The following is a 19473-nucleotide window of genomic DNA, read 5'->3' as shown; positions in this document are numbered from 1 at the left end:
ATTTGTATTTATACCCAAAACAGAGGTAGTTTGGCTGGAAAACCACATCGTGCTTGTACGTCTTGATTATGCATCCTTTTACATTGAAAACTAATATTGCAAACTAATAAAGCTCAGCGTAGATGCAGTAAATAACTAATATCCATATTTGGACTAAAAGCAATATCCAATATGTTTACAAAGCATTAAATTTGCATTTAATAATTCACACATCTGTTCATTCTAAATAATAGTAGGCCCCCCTCGGTCATGACTGACCATGGGTGATGCATCCTAGTTTGCAGGTGATGTGTGGTCGGATGCAAGCCTGGGCAATGTCATATGGAGGACAAGCTGTTGCCCACGCAGCACGTCCCCCCTCTTCACGTCGCTGATCGATCCAAAGGAACAACAGGGCCGTTACAGTTTGGCACCAGCGCCGTCGCAGGAGCTGCCAGAGCGAGGTTGTAGACAACGACAAACTGCCTTAGGGGCTCCGACTCCGGATTTTCTTGAGGTTTACTCCAGGAACCTTTTCCATGGCTGGATATGGCCACAAGGCAGTGGAGGTTTTAAATCAGAGTTTCCCTCTCCTAGATGGACTGCCTTCCCAGGCTGACGAGCCCCATCTGCCCGAGACTCATGGGCGGGAGCATCTACCTTCCCGTGTAGGTCTATAGCACCTGCCCACTGCCCTAACAAATAATACAAATAATTCTAAATAATACAATCACATTTATTATTTTATATTCCTGGCTTCTTTAAATAAAAGGTCATTCGTTATCATGTAAAATCATATTTTATGTATTCTTTGCTAACTTTTACAAATGTCTGTGGACTCAGTGGGCCTAAGGGCCTATTTCCACGCTGTATCTCGAAACTAAAAATAATTTGCACAAATATACTGGACAAAATGAATATTTTGTAAGTAGCTTTCATGAAATTATGATTATAATCAGCAATTATGAATTGTTTTATGAAGCCAATCAATTAAGCTTTCCCAGGACACTCGAAGGATTTTTCATTCATCACCATAAAATTATACTTGATCGTCATTAGGAGCTGAAATACCATCCTGTTTTTCTCATATTATGCAGATAAGCCCAGTTTCATTTGGGTTCCTTTATAATGAGTTTAGTTGATCACTTTGAGTTTATTTCTTTATTTAACCTACAAAAGCAGCTTTATTGCAATTGCTCTGTACGTGAAGCACATTTTAATGGTTATCAACAGATTGCAGATTCTGGAATCTTAAACAATAAACAAGCTGCTGGGGGAACATAGCTGGTCACGCAACATCTGTGGGGGATATGGACTGATCCCGGTTTGGGTTAGGATTTTTCATCAGTCAGGACTAGAGGGGAGATATCTGGTAGAAAGAAATGAGAGAAAGGAGTGGGGCAAGATCTGGCAAGTGATCCCAGTTAGGGTTGATTAGCAGATGAGTCAAATGGGGGAGAGAAGGGTGGCGATAGTAACCAAGGTTGAAGGTAATAAGTGGAGAAGACAAAAGGATGCAAATGGTGTAAACTGATAAGAGAGGAATGTGGTATGTAAGTGAGGAACTGGAGTTGGGGGTGATGGGTGTTAGAGGATGGGGAAGGAGAGGGAGGAAAATAGGAGATCTGGAGTTGGAATGAGTGATAAGTGCATGGAGTGAGGAAAAAAGGAAATGGTTGATGGTGGCAGGGAGGTTGGAAAGTAAGGTGTGTGTATGTGTAAGCTGGATAATGAGAGGGGTTAGATGGGATTACCTGAAATTGGATAACTCAATTTCATGCCATTGGGTTATAGGCTACCCAGTCAGAATGTGAAGAGCTGTTCTTTCAGTTTGCATGTGACCTCATTCTGGCAATAGACAGACAAGTCGTTGTGGGAATGGGAAGGAGAATTAAAATGACTCGTAACCAAGACCGCCACCTTGTGCTGGCTGGCAGAATGTGAATGTTCGGCAAAGCGGTTACCTAATCTATGTTTGGTCTCCAAGACCAAAGGAAGCCACATCGAGAGCAGCAAATGCCATTGACAAGAATGGAATAGGTGCATGTAAACCTCTGTCTGACCTGAGAGAGTTCTTGGGGTTCCTGAATGGAGGTGAAGGGGTGGTTTACGTACACCGGTTACAAGGGAAATGCCGAGGGAGTGGTGAGCAAATGGTCTACAAAAACATTTTTCACACAGAGAGTGGTGAATCTCTGGAATTTTCTGCCACAGAATGAAGTTGAGGCCAGTTCATTGGCTATATTTAAGAGGGAGTTAGATGTGGCCCTTTGGCTAAAGGGATCAGGGGGTATGGAGAGAAGGCAGGTACGGGATACTGAGTTGGATGATCAGCCATGATCATATTGAATGGCGGTGCAGGCTCGAAGGGCCGAATGGCCTACTCCACCTATTTTCTATGTCTATGTATGATTTTGCTTTGTTAAATACAGATTTTTTTTTAATCGCCTGACTTCCTGTTTCATCTTGCTGCTTAAAAAATGCAAGGATATAAAAAGTCATACTGTACCTCTAAAAATTATAGCAGATTAAATCTATTAGTATTTTAAATTTCAAGATCTGGATGATTAGTTTTGTATGCTTTGATCTGCCTGTCCCGCTCCAGGATTAAACAACGCAGTCAGTTTAGCGAGTGGGAATTGAAATGAAGTGCTGTCGGCTACAGCTGTATGGGTTCTAAATGTATCGCTACCGGCTGGAGCGCTATGGGCTTTACACATAGCACTATGGGTCACAGACTGTTCGGGGAGGGAGAAGGAGGGAGGGAGAGTGGGAGAAGGAGAGAGGGGGGGAGGGAATAAGAGAGGGAGGGAGAAAAAAAGGAAGGAGAGAGGGAGGTAGGGTGGGAGGGAGAGGGAGGGAAAGAGAGCGAGGGAGGGAGAGGGAGGCTTCCAAAATGGCTTCTACATCATCATCTGGTGCTAAAAGCAGGAAGCAGCCGTTCAAACAGAAATATACAAAGAGATGGCAATTGATGCACTGTCAAGTAAGGTGCATAGAAGACATGTCAATTGGTAGCAAAGTTATGCATTCTTGTACTCTTACATGGATATGACCGCACATCCAGCAAAATGGCACCGCGTAAAAATACTGATTTCCTCAGTAAAATACTGATTTTTCAGGTACTAGAATACTGAAATGCTCTGACAAAACTTGGCAACTCTGTGTATGGAACAAGCTGCCAGAGGAGGTACAGTGACCTCCATAATGTTTGGGACAAAGACCCATCATTTATTTATTTGCCTCTGTACACCACAATTTGAGATTTGTAGTAGAAAAAAATCACATATGGTTAAAGTGCACATTGTCAGATTTTAATAAAGGCCATTTTAATACATTTTGGTTTCACCATGTAGAAATTACAGCAGTGTTTATACATAGTCCCCCCATTTCAGGGCACCATAATGTTTGGGACACAGCAATGTCATGTAAATGAAAGTAGTCATGTTTTGTATTTTGTTACATATCCTTTGCATGCAATGACTTCTTGAAGTTTGTGATTCATGGACATGACCCATCTGGGTGTCTTCTCTGGTAATGCTCTGCCAGGCCTGTATTGCAGTTGCCTTTAACTTATGCTTGTTTTGGGGGCTAGTCCCTTCAGTTTTCTCTTCAGCATATAAAAGGCATGCTCAATTGGGTTCAGATCAGGCGATTTACTTGACCACTCAAGAATTGACCATTTTTTAGCTATCAAACACTCCTTTGTTGCTTTAGCAGTATGTTTGGGATCATTGTCTTGCTGTAGAATAAACTGCCAGCCAATGAGTTTTGAGGCATTTGTTTGAACTTGAGCAGATAGGAAGTGTCTTTCCACTTCAGAATATATTATGCTACTACCATCAGCAGTTGTATCATCAATGAAGATAAGTGAGCCAGTACCTTCAGCAGCCATACATGTCCAGGCCATAACACCCCCACCACCGTGTTTCACAGATGAGGTGATATGCTTTGGATCTTGGGCAGTTCCTACTCTCCTCCATACTTTGCTCTTGCCATCACTCTGATATGTTAATCTGTATAAACACAGCTGTAATTTCTACATGGTGAAACCAAAATGTATTAAAATGGCCTTTATTAAAATCTGACAATGGACTTTAAACACATGTGATTTTTTTTCTATTACAAATCTGAAATTGTGGAGTACAGAGGGAAATAAATAAATGATGTGTCTTTGTGCAAAACATTATGGAGGGCACTGTAGTTGAGGCTGGGACTATCCCATCATTTACGAGAATGTTAAGACAGGTACATAGATAGGACAGGTTTGGAGGGATATGGACCAAGCGCAGGCAAGTGGGACGAGTGTAGCTAGGACATTGTTGGCCGGTGTGGGACATTGTGGGCCGAAGGGCCTGTTTCCACATTGTATCACTCTATGACTCTAAGGAGCCACGGAGAGAATGATCTTTGCAGAAAACAGTAAAGGGTGGGGTCAGTAAGATGTGTACAGTGATAGGATGTAATTGAAGCACGTGAAAATGTTGGAGAATGATGTGTTGGCTGTGGAGGCAAATGGGGTGAACGGCAAGGACCAGGGAATCGCTTATCCCTATTCTATCTGGGGGTGAGGGGGGGGGGGGGGTGATTAGACTGTGGGATGCAGAGGAGGCACAGGTTAGGACTCCATCCACATTTTAATAGTGTTAGTTACAGATGGAAATTTGATTAAAGCTGCTACTGTTAGGTGAAGATTTGAAAAATCGTTTTGGTTATTGTGGATTGCTGATGACTTAATTGTTTTTATTTCTGTATCGCAGGGAACAAAATTCAGAAGTTCCAGAAACTGAAGTTAGCGAAAATGAAGAACATCCAGTAATATTGCTTACAGTGGTCCCAACTAAAACAGACAAGAAAGATGAACCAGTTAAAAATAAGGTACTTTGTTTGGGTACTGGGTTCTGGGTCACCATGGCATTAATTCTTGCATCCAGATCTTAAAAGAACTAAGGAGAATGAAATATTGCTAGCTTAGTGTCAGTTTGAAGCATATTGTCCCTGCCTATTCAAATAAAAATTTGGCATAATAGTTTTGTAAAGTGTTCCTTCTCAAAGATTTAATAGAATGAAGTTGAAGAGGATGAAGTCATTTCAACCTCTTCTGCATAGTCTATCACAACAGAGCGGAGTGCAGAAATCATTCTGAAATAAAGACTGAGGAAAAGTGCTGGCTTGAAACAAATATGTGGAGACTATATGCACTTAGCCACCCAGTCAGAAAAATAACCTCTATGCTTCTAGCCGCTTTTCACTTTACATACAATTGTTAACTAACAAGAAAAGCTATTAATCCCAGCTCAGAAAAATTTGATCTTGGTGAATTCATTAGGTATGTTATATTAGTGATTTTTCAACTGAGGTTATATTTCATTCTCCTTTTAAGTACATTTTTATTTGTTTGAGATCATAAAACACTCCTGTATTTCACATGCATATTTATTTTAAAATACAATTTAGCTTTATCTAATCTAATTTGTCCATAGATTGTTTAACATAAAACTCAAGTGCACTGAAATACCATCAGTTAGTATTTCTTGTAATTATCTAATGTGATATTATGCATAGTGCTGTGTACGTTCTGTCCTCATTATAACAGGAGATGTCCTCTGAACAGTCTTTACCACCACAGACCAGTACAGAACGTGGAAAGAAAAGGACAGCACCTGCAGCTGGCTCAGAGAATATTCAACAGATACCAGAAGAGAAGAAATCTGAAGAAACTGCAGCACCAGTTCCCCCCAAAGCAAGACGAGGTCGTCCTCCCAAAGCTGTGTCAGAAAGTAATTCTGCAAAGAATGCAGATACAAACAAACCATCAGGTAGAGGCAGGAAAAGAGTTGCAGCCAACCAGGAAAGCCCTGCGGAACCAGAAACAACAACTATTAAAGTACCAAAACAGCAAGAAACAAATGTTAAGAGAGCACCAGCACCAAGACAGATGGATCTACAAAGGTAATTTGTCAATGTAATGAGAAAGAAATATGATGAATGTGTAGGTCCCTATTTAATCTGTTCTGTGCTTTTATATCCTTCTGCCCTCTCTTAGGAGGTTTTATCAAGTTGTTGCAGCTTGAAATATAATATGTAAGCGTAATGGAAGAGAGGAGATCGACGACAGAAAAAGAAAGGGTGGGCAAAAATGCTGGGTTTGCCAGAGACACCCTGTCCTGTGAAAGAATTAAAATAAGTTCCTGTTACTGAATTCTAGCATTCCTTATTTTTCAGAATCCAGGTTTTGGACAGTGATGGATACTCAGTGATGGAACTAGAGTCAACTCCAGAGAGTTCAGCTGAGGAACTGGATTTGTTCAAATCCTGTGAGAGCAGTCAGAATGAGATTGATAACCCAGAGCTAGCAGAGGGAAGCTTCCTAAAGGTGCAGTAGTAATAATGAGCAGTTTTAAAGTCTTATTGGATGGAAGAGATAGCATGTTGACATTAAGAGTAGTGTCATTATAGTAAGTAAAAATGTCCAAATGGAATACTTTGTGTATACTTTGAGACCATTTGAACACGTGTGCCAGCTCACAAATCTATCACATTCTTACACAATTTTTCCTGTGATCCATTGTTCCCACAATCTAATCAACTACCTCCAGATGTTACTGCCCCCTCAACACTCAGGGCAATTTACAGTGGCCACTTAACTTCCGAACCTGCACATCTTTGCGATGTGGGAGGAAACTGGGGCAACTGGTGGCAACCCACTTGATCACAGTGTAAACGTGCAGACTCCACATGGAAAACACTTGAGGTTAGGAGTAAAACTTGACAGCTGGACTTATGAGGCAGCAGCCCTACCAGCTGTGCCATTGTACTACCCAGTCAAGATCAACTGCCATTATTTTCTCTTTAGCAAAACATTAACTCCTGAAGTAAGTTTCTGAGTAAAATAGGCAATCATGGTCAAAGCGCAGAACTTCTAATCTTGATTATGTTAACTAGCATCACAATCAAAATTAATGAAGTATCTACTCCACTGTTTTTGTGGAAAATGTGATGGCCACATTTATAAGCAAATGCAATCTGTTAAGAACGTTTCAGGGCAATGGGTTCTAAATAACCAGTCTTGATTACAGTCAAGGGTAAATTGGATTCCCTGGGTGTGTCTACTCCCACCAAATTCCACTTTAGGCTTTCCACGTAAAAAGTAGGAAGTCCTCGCCAAATCAAAAGATTCCACAATTATAACAAAGACTATTTTTGGCAACCATTGATCTGAAAAAGGAAAACAAGATTTGTATTTTGAGTGTGTGGACCAGTGCAATCTAAAGACTGCCTTAAGACTGGCTCTGAATCAGTTTCATTCACCAGTACTGTGACTGGGTTGAAACTCTTAACAAAGTGATCTTCATGAAGGCACAAGTAAATCTGAAGACTCTCTAAGCAAAGATGCAACCACCCAAAGATCAATTTATTTGGAAATTTTACAATTATCCTAAATACTCAATCTTCCAGAAAACATTTTGTAAATACCATCAGATATGTTAGGGAGTATGGTACTGAAGAAAGTTGGTTTTACTTTTTTTCTTGTGTTTAGTTACAGCGTGTGGTATCAGCCCACTGAGTCTGCACCAACCAGCGATCTCCACACACTTATACACTATCGTACACACACTAAGGACAATTTACAATTATACCAAGCCAATTAACCTACAACCCTGTGTCTTTGAAGTGATGGAAGAAACTGGAGATCCCGGAGAAAACCCACTCTGGTCACATGGAGAACGTACAAACTCTGTACAGACATGCACCCATGGTCAGAAACGAACACGGGTTTCTGGCGCTGTAAGGCAGCAACTCCACCTCTGTGCCACCATCCCTCCCCTTGTGTCTTGAAAAGAAAATATTTTCCAGTTACTGTGTGGCTTTCATATACTTACTTTGGGGAAACTGCATTCTTGATCATATTTTCTCAAATAAAATGTAGTTGTCATTCAATTATGTAAAACAAAAACTTGAACAGATCGGACTTCTCTTTTATCCTGTCCTATTCTGTTTATTTTGCCTTCAAAACAGCTTAAGTTAAAAATACTGAAATGTTAATTTCACTTTGGTTTATATTATTTCTTGATTATACAAATTTATAGCAAAGGAACATTAATCTAATGAAAACTGGCGATTATTATATTAGCTGCTTGTGCTATCGATATTTGATATGGAAACTGGATGAAAGAATGCTAACTGTCCCATTCTGAACATCCTTCAGCATGCACACCATTCAAAATGTTCTTAAAAATACTGTTACATTTCAAAGACATCTGCAGTTTAAGTCTGAAAATTGGATTACTTTTTCCTCATTGATCATCATACCTTGATAATTTGCATTTATCCCTTCCATATCCAAATGTGTTTCCACTCCATCTTATCTCTGTGCCAGCATCTCTTGATTTACCTATTCCAATATTTTATATACTATTCCCTCACACTCTACAAATTTAAAACTATTAAAACCTCTTATTTTAGAGTCCACTAAAATATGATGTCTTTTCATTATCAGATTTAGGTTTTAACCAAACACATTTCTCTTTATTTTCTACGATCTCCTTTAGACTTCTTCCTGTGCCTTGAGTGCTATCAATGTTCCTCTATTTTAGCAAACATCAAAGCCTTGGCCCTATTCTCCAAAGCTTCCACTCTCCTCCTCTGTCACTGACAATACCAAAGGACTACCATAAATCGATTTTCGTAGCTCAAAATATTTAGTAATTCTTCTAATCTCTTGTAAATTAACCATACATTTTTCCTCTATATGATTCCTTTTTTTTCCCATTAAATATTATTCCTGCAAGTATTTATAACTACTACTAACCCTCCTGTATCTTGATGTATTTGTCTTTCATCTAATAGGGCACACAGATTGATAAAGCAATTTGAGGAAGTATCTATTTAGTAAGGCACATTTATTTTACTTTTTAAAATATTTTCCTTTTTTGTGTAGGTAAGAAGAAAGCCCATGCCAAAGGGAAGGAGACAAAGGCTGTAGAAAAGAAGTATTCCTTGCCACTGAGGGAAATGTACCACATAAAAGGATTGAGATACTATACTAAATCTTAAATTAGTTTACACAACTCCTCACCCTCAAAATATCAGGACAACACTGCATCAGAGTTTGGGTTATATATTAAGAAGATATTATTGAACTCATTCATTTAAATTTTAACGGAAAATTTAACTTTTGCAATGTTGTAGGGTCGGCATTGTAATTCCCTGAGGTTATTTTTATGCAGTATCTTTAGATGTTAAGATTACTTAACAATTCTTGACACTCTTAAAAATAATCACTAGATTAAGATTTTGTTACAAATGTCTCATGTAACCATTTTAATTATGCTTTAGTAATTTGCTGCAACAGTTTTACCTTCCAAAGTAAGTTATTATACTGACTTGTGAAGTCGGCAATGGTGCATTATAAAGTCACATGTTACTATTAATTTTTGCAGGCAGAAGCATTTGTATTATTTAAAATAGTCCCAATTTGAATATAATTTGATTTTGGTGAGTGAAAGAATAAAGCTGTGGATAAAAGAGCAGTTGAATATGTGCTTATAATATTTGAAGCTACTGCCATAAACGTTGTAGTAAAGATTTAAACGGTGTAATACTGAAGTCTGCCGTTAAGTTGGGGATATTTTTGACACTGTTCTCTAAAATTTGCACTGAGTCCACATTGTTTTATCCTTTATAAAATGAATCTCAGCAGGATTTCTGTATCAGTATACTGTCCAGAATCTGTGTTTGCAAAAATGTTTTTCTGTAATTTATATTGACAGTTAATGAAACTTGCACAGAATTTTTTTGTGAATACAGAATTAAATCTGGTGATAGCAGTTGTTTTGCAAATGCTGCCTTTTAAATAATTATTCCCTCAATGTATCCTCGTGTTTATCTGCTTGCCTTCCTCTACCAGGGAAAGTGGGGTTAATCTGATCCAAGCATTTCTCCACAGTTGCCAATGTGCTGCTTTAGTTGGCCAACATGCCAGCACGCTTTCTAGGATGGAATTGGGCTGCTGCACCTTTCTGTGTACCCCTCCCTTCCATGGCCGAGCATTCTATACAGCAACGCTCTCCTATCTGGCAGCTTGACTGATCATTGGTCAAGCTTAACCTTTACAGCAAGCCAAATTCAAATGTTGTTCAAGCAAGTGTTTTAATTTGTGGTTTCAAGGGTCCCGGTGAGGAGTTCAATACTCTATTTAAAGGGTTTTCTTGAATTTCACCTAATGTTGAATAGTGGAAAGAGTCAAAATTAGAACAGGATCTTAAAGCATTTCCTCTATCCTAACATTACTTTTTAAAACCTGCTTTTAGTACTTTTAATTTATGAAATTTTATCAAGAGGCCTTTTATGTTCTACTTTCTTATAAAACTATATTGCTCTGAAAGGTAACGGAAACGTTTTGAGTTTCAGATTTTGTATCAGATCTTGAAGTGAATGAGGTACTTTTGAAAGACCAGTTTTATGACGAGTTGTTCAAGTTACCAGGCTCTGTAACCAATGATGTAAAAAATGAAGTGTTCTAGAGAAAAAAATTGGATTTTGGCAGCTTGTGAAGACAGTTCAACAGTTCAAATTGTTAATGCATTTAAGTGAGTGTTTTATTGATATGTTGAATTTTTTAAGCTATTTTTCACTAGTTTGTCTCCCAGTTCACATTCATCTTTGTTTATTTTGGTGAAATTATTTGCAGTTGCATCAATGTTATGATTCCAGACATTGTTCATTGTAGTTAATGTGTACATTTTGATGTACACATGATCATATTTAAGTTTTTGTTGCATAAAGAAATAAATGCTTCTTAGGTGTCTCCTGGTTTCTGTTTCTCTCTCTCAAAACCTGTACTCCTGAATAACCAAAACGGGACAGATTAACAGCGAGAGATGGATATTTAAAGTAATTCAGGCTATCTTCAAAAAATATAATGGCCTGGAGTCAGGAGCGGGGAAGGAGAAACTGTCCAGGGAGGATGAGCCTATTTCGATTACTGGGAAATTTAATCCATCTCTACCATACAGCATGAACCTGAACCTCTTGCATTTTCCTTCACCCAGCACACTTCATCAAAAATGCATATTAGACAGGAAATTATAGACCTGCATTTTTCGTGAGCTTTTGGACTGCCTATGACATTTTCTTTCAACAATCGTCCTTTCCGAAAGACCAGAGCTGTCCGGAACTCCATGCCTTTAAGAGATTAAGCAGACCCAAGCCATAAATGTTACTGTGTGCGACTGGTTTACTGATTCATGTTGAGTTATATTAATGCTACATAAATCAAAGAATTGAGAATTACGTTAATCCAAAATTATCCAAAATTATACTGTGGGGCTGGCTTTTATTTCATTTAATGACGAGTCCAACATCAGTTTTAAATTTAATCTCCATTATCCTGTATCTCTAAATAACGCTGTATATGATTCCTTAGCTTTTATGTAAATTTTCTTCTCCCGTGTTCAGTTTAAGTGCATGGAAATAAAACATCATTTTATCAGACACTGCAAGTAATATGGAAACGTTTACTGCCCAACTTTGGAATTTGCAGTTAAACACAAGTAATCACCGTGTCAAGGCAGGTACCATTTTTTATTTTGCTCTTTTTCAAAACATATAGTAACTGATTTACCCCCTGTTCTGAATAGTGCCTTACCAGACCTGTCAAGTATGTACAATTTCAATGATGTTCCTGGCATCTGATTCTATGATTTAAGCAGAAGCTTTAAACTCTCAAAAATAATTTAATGCAATTATCTTGTTTGCTGAATGACTAGTCTGATAAGTACACCCCATCTCATTGGCTGTTGGTCAAAGTTCGAGCAAGGGGTGTTTGTATTGCAGGAAAACAATACTTTGTGAATTTTGGCAATTTGTGACTGCGGTGATATTTGTCTTTAGACTTGCACACTATCTGGCAAGAACTTTTCAAATTCGATATTCTTTACCCAGAAAATAAATAGAAGTAAAATGGAAAAGCCCTTGTTTTGTTTGAAACTAAATTTGAAATCTGGTTTAAAAAAAATTAAGAATAGAACAAAGTTTCAAATTGCCTAAGTATTTGGTCTCCATGAAAATGTGTGTGTTTGAAGATGGGGAGGAGGGTGGTTGGTGTGTACATGGTGTTCCTGGGTTACAAATGCCTGTTACAAACGAGCTCCCATAATATTAAATTCAAAAGTCAATCTGCAAACAACAGATCTGGTTTCTTCTTTCTCCACTTTGAGGAATTGTTCTAATCTATGTTTTTTTGTTGCCACTCATTATAATACTGCGGCAATCTGGCTAAGATCTTGAGTGATGTTTGTGCATTTTTCGACTTGCGTACAAAATCCAATTATGGACATCTGTAAAAATGGAACTCATTTATTACCCAGGGATAGCCTTAGCCATTGCGTCCAACGCTGTTGTTCCACTTGGAAAAGAGAGGGAATTTGCTGCTTGAGAAATAAATTAAAGATGCAGGTATACTTTGCCTCCAGTTGGGTGTATTGGACTAATCCAATTGACATTACAGATCATCTTTGCTGCTTCCAGAAACATCTCCACAGAATGAATAATGTTTGGGGAAATGTGATTTAGGAGAGTCAGTGTTTTGGTAATAAAAAACGGTGTTGGAAACACTCAACAGGCTAGGTGGCATCTATGGAAAGAGAAACAGTTAATGTTTCTAGTGATCGGGTGGTATTACAGATTTCCGGTATCTGCAGAATTTGATTTTCATCTTAGCAATGAACATTTTTGGTAATTAACTTTTGGTCTTAACACAGTGGGTGAAACAGGCAGCAAATGTCCAAAGATAATCGCTTGGATACTTTTCTGGAGAAATGTGCTCTTGAGCTCCGCCAATTATAGCCGCAGATCCCAGTAAAAATGACAGTAGGTTGTATCCACTGGTTTGCCAGCAAATACCCAAGAAAGATGTAACTGAGTGATTAATGGAAGGTGGAAGCAGAACAGTGGTGATACACAGAGCTTTTTTCCCCTCAAAGTACAAGAATTTTAAATGACTATTAAAGGCTTCCATTTGGCAAAGAAGATTCAGGGTTTGCGTCTGTTGCAGTTTCAAAGTATGAATGGAATTTTAAATTTCTTTGGCAATCACTTGAAATAAAGGATTTGGAGGGAACAAACAAATGTGAGTTTTGTCACATTCTGATTTAGGGACTAATGCTGGTAATGATCAAATACGTTTTATTTGGAAGTAATGCATATGATGTGAATACAAAGACATTTCTGTATACTTATTTCATTTTACCAATTCTCAAGGTGTCAGCAGGCTCTTCCAATAAATAAATAAATAACTGGACTGAAACTAGAACTAGTCTTTTCCTGAGTGATACTAAGTTTTATCGTAAGGGATGATGTAGGCGGCAAGAAGAGGAAATTGTCATGTTTATCCCCATTATTGACCCCCTGCCAATAAGCATACAATGGAGAAGTGTAATCAGTGTATTATCAAATCAAGGATGTATACTGGAAGCAATGTGAGAGAATCTTTAGAGATGGGGTGGGGAAGAGTTATAACACTTCCAATTACGTTGGGATTTTGAAATGGGACATGTTTGTTTATTCTGCACCATATTTTTGCCCTGATGCATTATTTTGTAAACATTAAATTGTACAGCCAAGCAGTTCCAAAATACATATTTCATCCAAATATATAACACTCTTAACTAGTATGTTCTTCCAATCGTCCAGAATTTACGTGGTCACAGGGATGTACACATAAAGATGGAGCAACAATTTTAATATGTAGAATAGTGCTGAACAAATATTATTGAATTGCTGATTTTTGGTAGTGATCAAAAAAGAACCTGTTATTCAGAGCACACTACATTCAAGATGACCGATTTAATACAAAACATCAGGTTTATCTGCCCCAAAATATATTACCTTTGCATGGTATTGTCTAGATTTGGGTATTTAATTGAAAACCATCTCTAACTATTATGTGAAAGTTCTAACTATAACTTGGGGGACAAACAGGGAATAAAAATACCCATCAGCTTAAAATTTCCCAGATCCATTTTTTTTGTAGTAGCATGTTTTATAGTTTCTTCAAGACCTTACACAACACTGCTGGGTTGGAGCTATTTACAAACTGATCAAAATACTTCTACTGCAGTACAATATGGCAAAGCCAGTAATGCAAGAATGATCAAACAATTCTCACATTTCTCAGCCATCTCTAATGATTGGACAACAATGCTTTGTCCCCATAACAACTCTTGCCAATTTACAGAAGGAAAGACGATTACTTTAAACTACGGACAATTTTTTTTAAGCTCAAATGGGGAAATTCAACCTTTCAGGGAATATTTGTAGAAAGAGAAACAGAACTAATGTCTCATACTAAAGGGTTTTCAACCTGAAACATAATTTCTCTTTCCACAGATGCTGTCTGACCTGCTAAGTGTTTCCATCATTTTGCTGATTTTATTTCAGATTTCGAGCACCTGCATTTTTTTTAATTTTCAGTTTTAATTTCAGGGACTACAATATTATTTGTGGCACTTGTTAATTAAACCATTTCTGATAAAACTCTAGGATTTTATTTGATGTTTGAAAATAGGTTATAAATTAAACAGTAGCTTATTTGGACTAATGCACTGACATAAGCTTCAGAAAATGTGGATAACAATATATTGGTACACATGTTCATTGTATTAAGTATGTGGCTGAAAAACAGTCACAGATGAAGAAAGCAAAAAGAAAATAGGATTCAAATGCGCATTATCTTTTATTACTCATGATTAACTGGAGCAGAGGCATCAAGTAAAATTAAATTCCAAATGTATTACGTATCATATTACCTAAAATGACAATTTAATTTTGTTGGGCATATAGGAATAGATTAGCAGTTATCGTCCATACTAATTGCTCTAAGGAAACACTCAGCTTTCCATTTATTGAACTGCTGCAGATTTTGTGAAGGAATTTTTCCATTTTATGTTTTGGTCGAGGCCGTTGACCTAGTGGCAATAAAGGGGCATGAATTTCATTTCCAAGTCATGATGGACATGCAGTTGATTGATGGGCATTCATTTGCTCCTGTTCTGCAAAGGATGGTTGGTTACAGGATACTGCTAGGATGGCTGGGCTGATAAGATTGGTCACCAATAAATACCAGCCTTCTAATTTCTGGGGAATTCTAATAGAAGAGTCTCTGTTGGTCAAAATATGTTTATGGAGTGTGATTAGGTCAAGCTGTTCCTTAAATAATGTGCAGAATAACTCCACATTTACCTGCACTTGAGGAAGGTGTAGAATGGACTGGTGGTATCCTAAACCAATGCATGGTCTATGTGGCTTTATTTGTGTCACTGTGGTTTGGTTTAACTATTAGACTGTCCAGGACTCTTTGTTTGGGCCAGACCCAGGTAGACTGACAGAATACCTAGTCAATCAGATGGAATTTTATGATCACTGATCATAACAGATTTCAGATATTTAATTAACTAAGTTTCGAGGCTGCAATATAGGATTTGCAATCTCCATATCTTCAGTTCAGGCTATGTTGTTGTTCAAATGGACTACAAACTACTGTGCTGCTGTTCATTTCTGGTTAATTGCAATTGCTAAAGAAAATGAGTGAATGGGGAAAAGCAAATTTGGGACTGTTTTAGTTTTACACACGTGGGAATTTTTGGGCATGCATAATATATACAATGTTAAAGTTTACTAGTGTAATCTTTCTCTATTGCACATTTTAGTGAAACGGGTAGCATTGATGATGAAAGTTGCAATGCAGGATAGTAATTTACCTGATAATTGCTATTTTTTAAAGAGTAGACTATTTCAGCCTTTGACAAAACTATGTATGTACCTTAATTCTAATTATTAACTTGTTGGCAGTTTATTTTGTTCAATAATCAAAAATGATATTACTCTATTCCACTCTTTCAAGTTTAATTTTACGATGTTCTGTTAAAACTGATCTATTAGCTCAGAGCTACTTCTGTCTCCCAAGTTATGTCTGTGCCCTTTTTGAATAAATATCTTTCTAATGTATTCTACTTTGGAGACCTTGCTTACATGTATTTTTTATAAGATCACAATTTTGCAAAAGAATTATCAACCACAATGACTTCAAATTTTACAATTGGATCTTGTGCAAACTGAATCTTCACAGTAGTAACACTCAATGTACATCCTTAAATTGTCAAACTTGCTTCATCAACCTCTGTCAATATATTTCCAAGATAATCTCACACTTAAGATAGAATGTGGCATTTGCAAGTGCACAATCAGCTTTTTTTTTAAACGACATACTTTTTAAGCATGTATTTTATTTCATTTAACAGCAATGCACCCAGGAGACTTGGAATAAATACAACCCTATTTAATGCAGAGGGCATTTGTAAAGGTAGAATGCATTGTAATTCATGATTTGGCTATGTGCAGTTGGGTCTAATCATGGAATAGATACCAATCTGGCTACAGACGTGGGGTGGGGGGAAGAGAGATGGTGGTGGTTGTTGTTGTACAGAGGTGGAAATGGAGTTCCACACCAAATGAACTTATTGAATCTATATATAGGAAGGAACTGGTTCAAACCGTAAACACAAAGCTGGAGTAACTCAGGCAATATCTCTGGAGAGAAGGAATGGGTGAAGTTTCGGGTCGAGACTCTTCAGTGCCATTCCTTCTACAACCCTGCAACTTATCCTCTCACCCATCAATTCCTCTTTGATGCAGTAATTTAATGGCATTTTTCTACTGGCATGTTTTTGGATTTTGGGAGTAAATTGGAGTACCAAACATAAATATGTCAGCTTCACACAGCACCCATGGTCAGGATCAAACCTGGGTAAGTTATCCATTGTGGATCATCAAGTATTAAAGCAGAAAAGGAGTTGCCCATCAGAATGACAATTTAGATATGAACTAATTGCATAAAATTGTGATAGTTTGGTTATATTGAAAATAAACTTTATAATAGTCTCACAGCCCTACATTGATTTTGGTCTCCCTGTTACAGGGAGGATATGGAAACACTAGAAAGGGGTTAAAATAAATATTCTTAATTTATGGAGCTCATTAGAACTGAGAGATTACAATAATGAGATAAGGAGCAGGCTTGAGCTCTTTAAAACAAAAAATCTGGCTCTGGAAATTTAATACAGGCCTTCAAAATCATTTATTGGGGTCGATGAACATATCAGTTTTCACCTGGAGAAATCCAAAATTTAAAACACAATCTGATACTACCAGATCAGATTGAGTGGGGGAAAAAGGGAATTTAATATTTCACGTTAATGACTTTTCATCAGAATTGTTAAAAAAGTTGGTATGAGATGCATTTTGAGTTACCGAAAAGGAAAAAGAACAAAATATCTTTGCTTGGGAACAATCCACCCTTCCAAATTGGAGGTTGAATTCAATATTTACAGGCAATAATTCTGCTATATCTAAACATTCCATCCATCTTTTGTGAAATTATTCACTCTATCCACTTTGCATTCCATTTTTTCAGGTCTGATGATGGACCAGGTCCTTCAGCCCATGATGACTGCACTGTACACAAATCCATTTAAACTCAGCCCTCTGCCTGCATGTGATCCATCTTGTAATCCCCTTATACTCGTCTACCTATATAAAAGTCTCTTAAATGCCAATATCACACCACCCTGGCTAGTTGCAGGCACCTACCAATAAAAAATACCTGCCCGGGCATTCACGTCCGATGATACAGTGGCCTACAAGAAGTCCAGATACGACCTTGGTAAGGCCATCAAAAAGGCCAAAAGGGACTTCTGCTCCAAACTGGAGGATGAGACAGATGTTCGGCAGCTGTGGCGGAACCTGAATGCAATCACTTCCTACAAGGCGAAATCAGGAGGCAGCTTGAATGTAGGCGAAACATCACTCCCTGACGAGCTCAATGCGTTTTACGCACGCTTTGATAGGGAGAATACTGATGTGCCTTCCCGAGCCCCCATTCGCTGTGATGGTATTTCAGTCTCAGTCACAGAGGCCGACGTCAGGAAATCCTTCAGAGGGGTGAAGCCCCGAAAAGCGCCTGGACCTGATGGTATACCCGGTCGTGTTCTAAAAACCTGTGCGGACCAACTGGCTGGAGTTTTTACGGACATTTTCAACCTCTCACTTCTGAGGTCAGGTCCCCACCTGCTTTAAAAGGGCATCAATTATACCAGTGCCCAAGATGAGTAAGGTGACGTGCCTCAATGACTATCGACCAGTGGCACGGCACTAATGCCGGTAGTGATGAAATGCTTTGAGAGGTTGATCATGGAGCAAATCAACTCCTACCTCGACAAAAACCTGGACCCACTGCAGTTCGCTTACCGCCACAACAGATCAACGGTGGATGCGATCTCGCTGGCCCTCCACTCCGCTCTGGACCACTTGGACAACAAAAACTCATATGTCAGGCTGTTCATCGATTACAGCTCGGCATTTAACACAATCATCCCCTCCAAGCTGATTACCAAACTCGCAGAACTGGGTCTCTGCGCATCCCTCTGCAATTGGATCCTCGACTTCCTCATTCACAGACCACAGTCTTCGTATTGGTGGAAATGTGTCAGCCTCGATAACAATCAGCACGGGAGCACCTTAGGCTGCATGCTCAGACCCCTGCTGTACTCACTCTATACTCATGACTGCGTAGCCGGTCACAGTGCGAACTCCATCATCAAGTTCGCTGACGACACCACAGTGGGACGTATCACTGATGGGGATGAGTCGGAGTATAGAAGAGAGATCGAGCAACTGTTCATATGGTGCCAGCGCAATAACCTGGCCCTCAACACCAGCAAAACCAAGGAACTGATTGTGGACTTTGGAAGGAGTAGGATGGGGATCCACAGCCCCGTTTATATCGACGGTTGAAAGGGTCAAGAGCTTCAAATTCCTGGGCGTGCACATCTCTGAAGATCTTTCCTGGTCCGAGAACATTAATGCAATTATCAAGAAAGTTCATCAGTGCCTTTACTTCCTGAGAAGATTACGGAGAGTCGGTTTGTGAAGGAGGACTCTCTCTAACTTCTACAGGTGCACAGTAGAGAGCATGCTGACCGGTTGCATCGTGGCTTGGTTCGGCAACTTGAGCGCCCTGGAGAGGAAAAGACTACAAAAAGTAGTAAACACTGCCCAGTCCATCATCGGCTCTGACCTTCCTTCCATCGAGGGGATTTATCGCAGTCGCTGCCTCAAAAAGGCTGGCAGTATCATCAAAGAAAAGACCCACACCATCCTGGCCACACACTCATCTCCCTGCTACCTTCAGGTAGAAGGTACAGGAGCCTGAAGACTGCAACAACCAGGTTCAGGAATAGCTACTTCCCCACAGCCATCAGGCTATTAAACCTGGCTCGGACAAAACTCTGATTATTAATAAACCATTATCTGTTATTTGCACTTTATCAGTTTATTTATTCATGTGTGTATATATTTATATTATGGTATATGGATATATTGTAGTAAATGCCTACTATGTTCTGTGTGCTGAAGCAAAGCAAGAATTTCATTGTC

General features: G+C 38.6%; 1 protein-coding gene across 17 annotated transcripts in view; it reads left to right on the top strand.

The window, feature by feature from the left end:
• Positions 1-15987, top strand: part of pds5a (PDS5 cohesin associated factor A) — a 200643-nt gene extending 184656 nt beyond the window's left edge. For 6 of the 17 annotated variants that reach the window (XM_033027250.1, XM_033027267.1, XM_033027259.1 and 3 more), the window contains 4 exons: positions 4740-4857; positions 5576-5931; positions 6205-6355; positions 8921-15987. In XM_033027250.1, the coding sequence (XP_032883141.1) occupies positions 4740-4857; positions 5576-5931; positions 6205-6355; positions 8921-8965 (670 nt within the window). In that variant the 3' untranslated portion in view covers positions 8966-15987. The remainder of the gene's footprint in view (positions 1-4739; positions 4858-5575; positions 5932-6204; positions 6356-8920) is intronic. The other 11 variants (XM_033027317.1, XM_033027367.1, XM_033027285.1 and 8 more) reach the window with 8 other exon arrangements.
• Positions 15988-19473: the final 3486 nt, after the last annotated feature.

This window comes from Amblyraja radiata, chromosome 1, assembly GCF_010909765.2.
Source record: "Amblyraja radiata isolate CabotCenter1 chromosome 1, sAmbRad1.1.pri, whole genome shotgun sequence".
Lineage (NCBI taxonomy): Eukaryota > Metazoa > Chordata > Chondrichthyes > Rajiformes > Rajidae > Amblyraja > Amblyraja radiata.
This window is presented reverse-complemented; position numbering and strand designations above follow the sequence as displayed.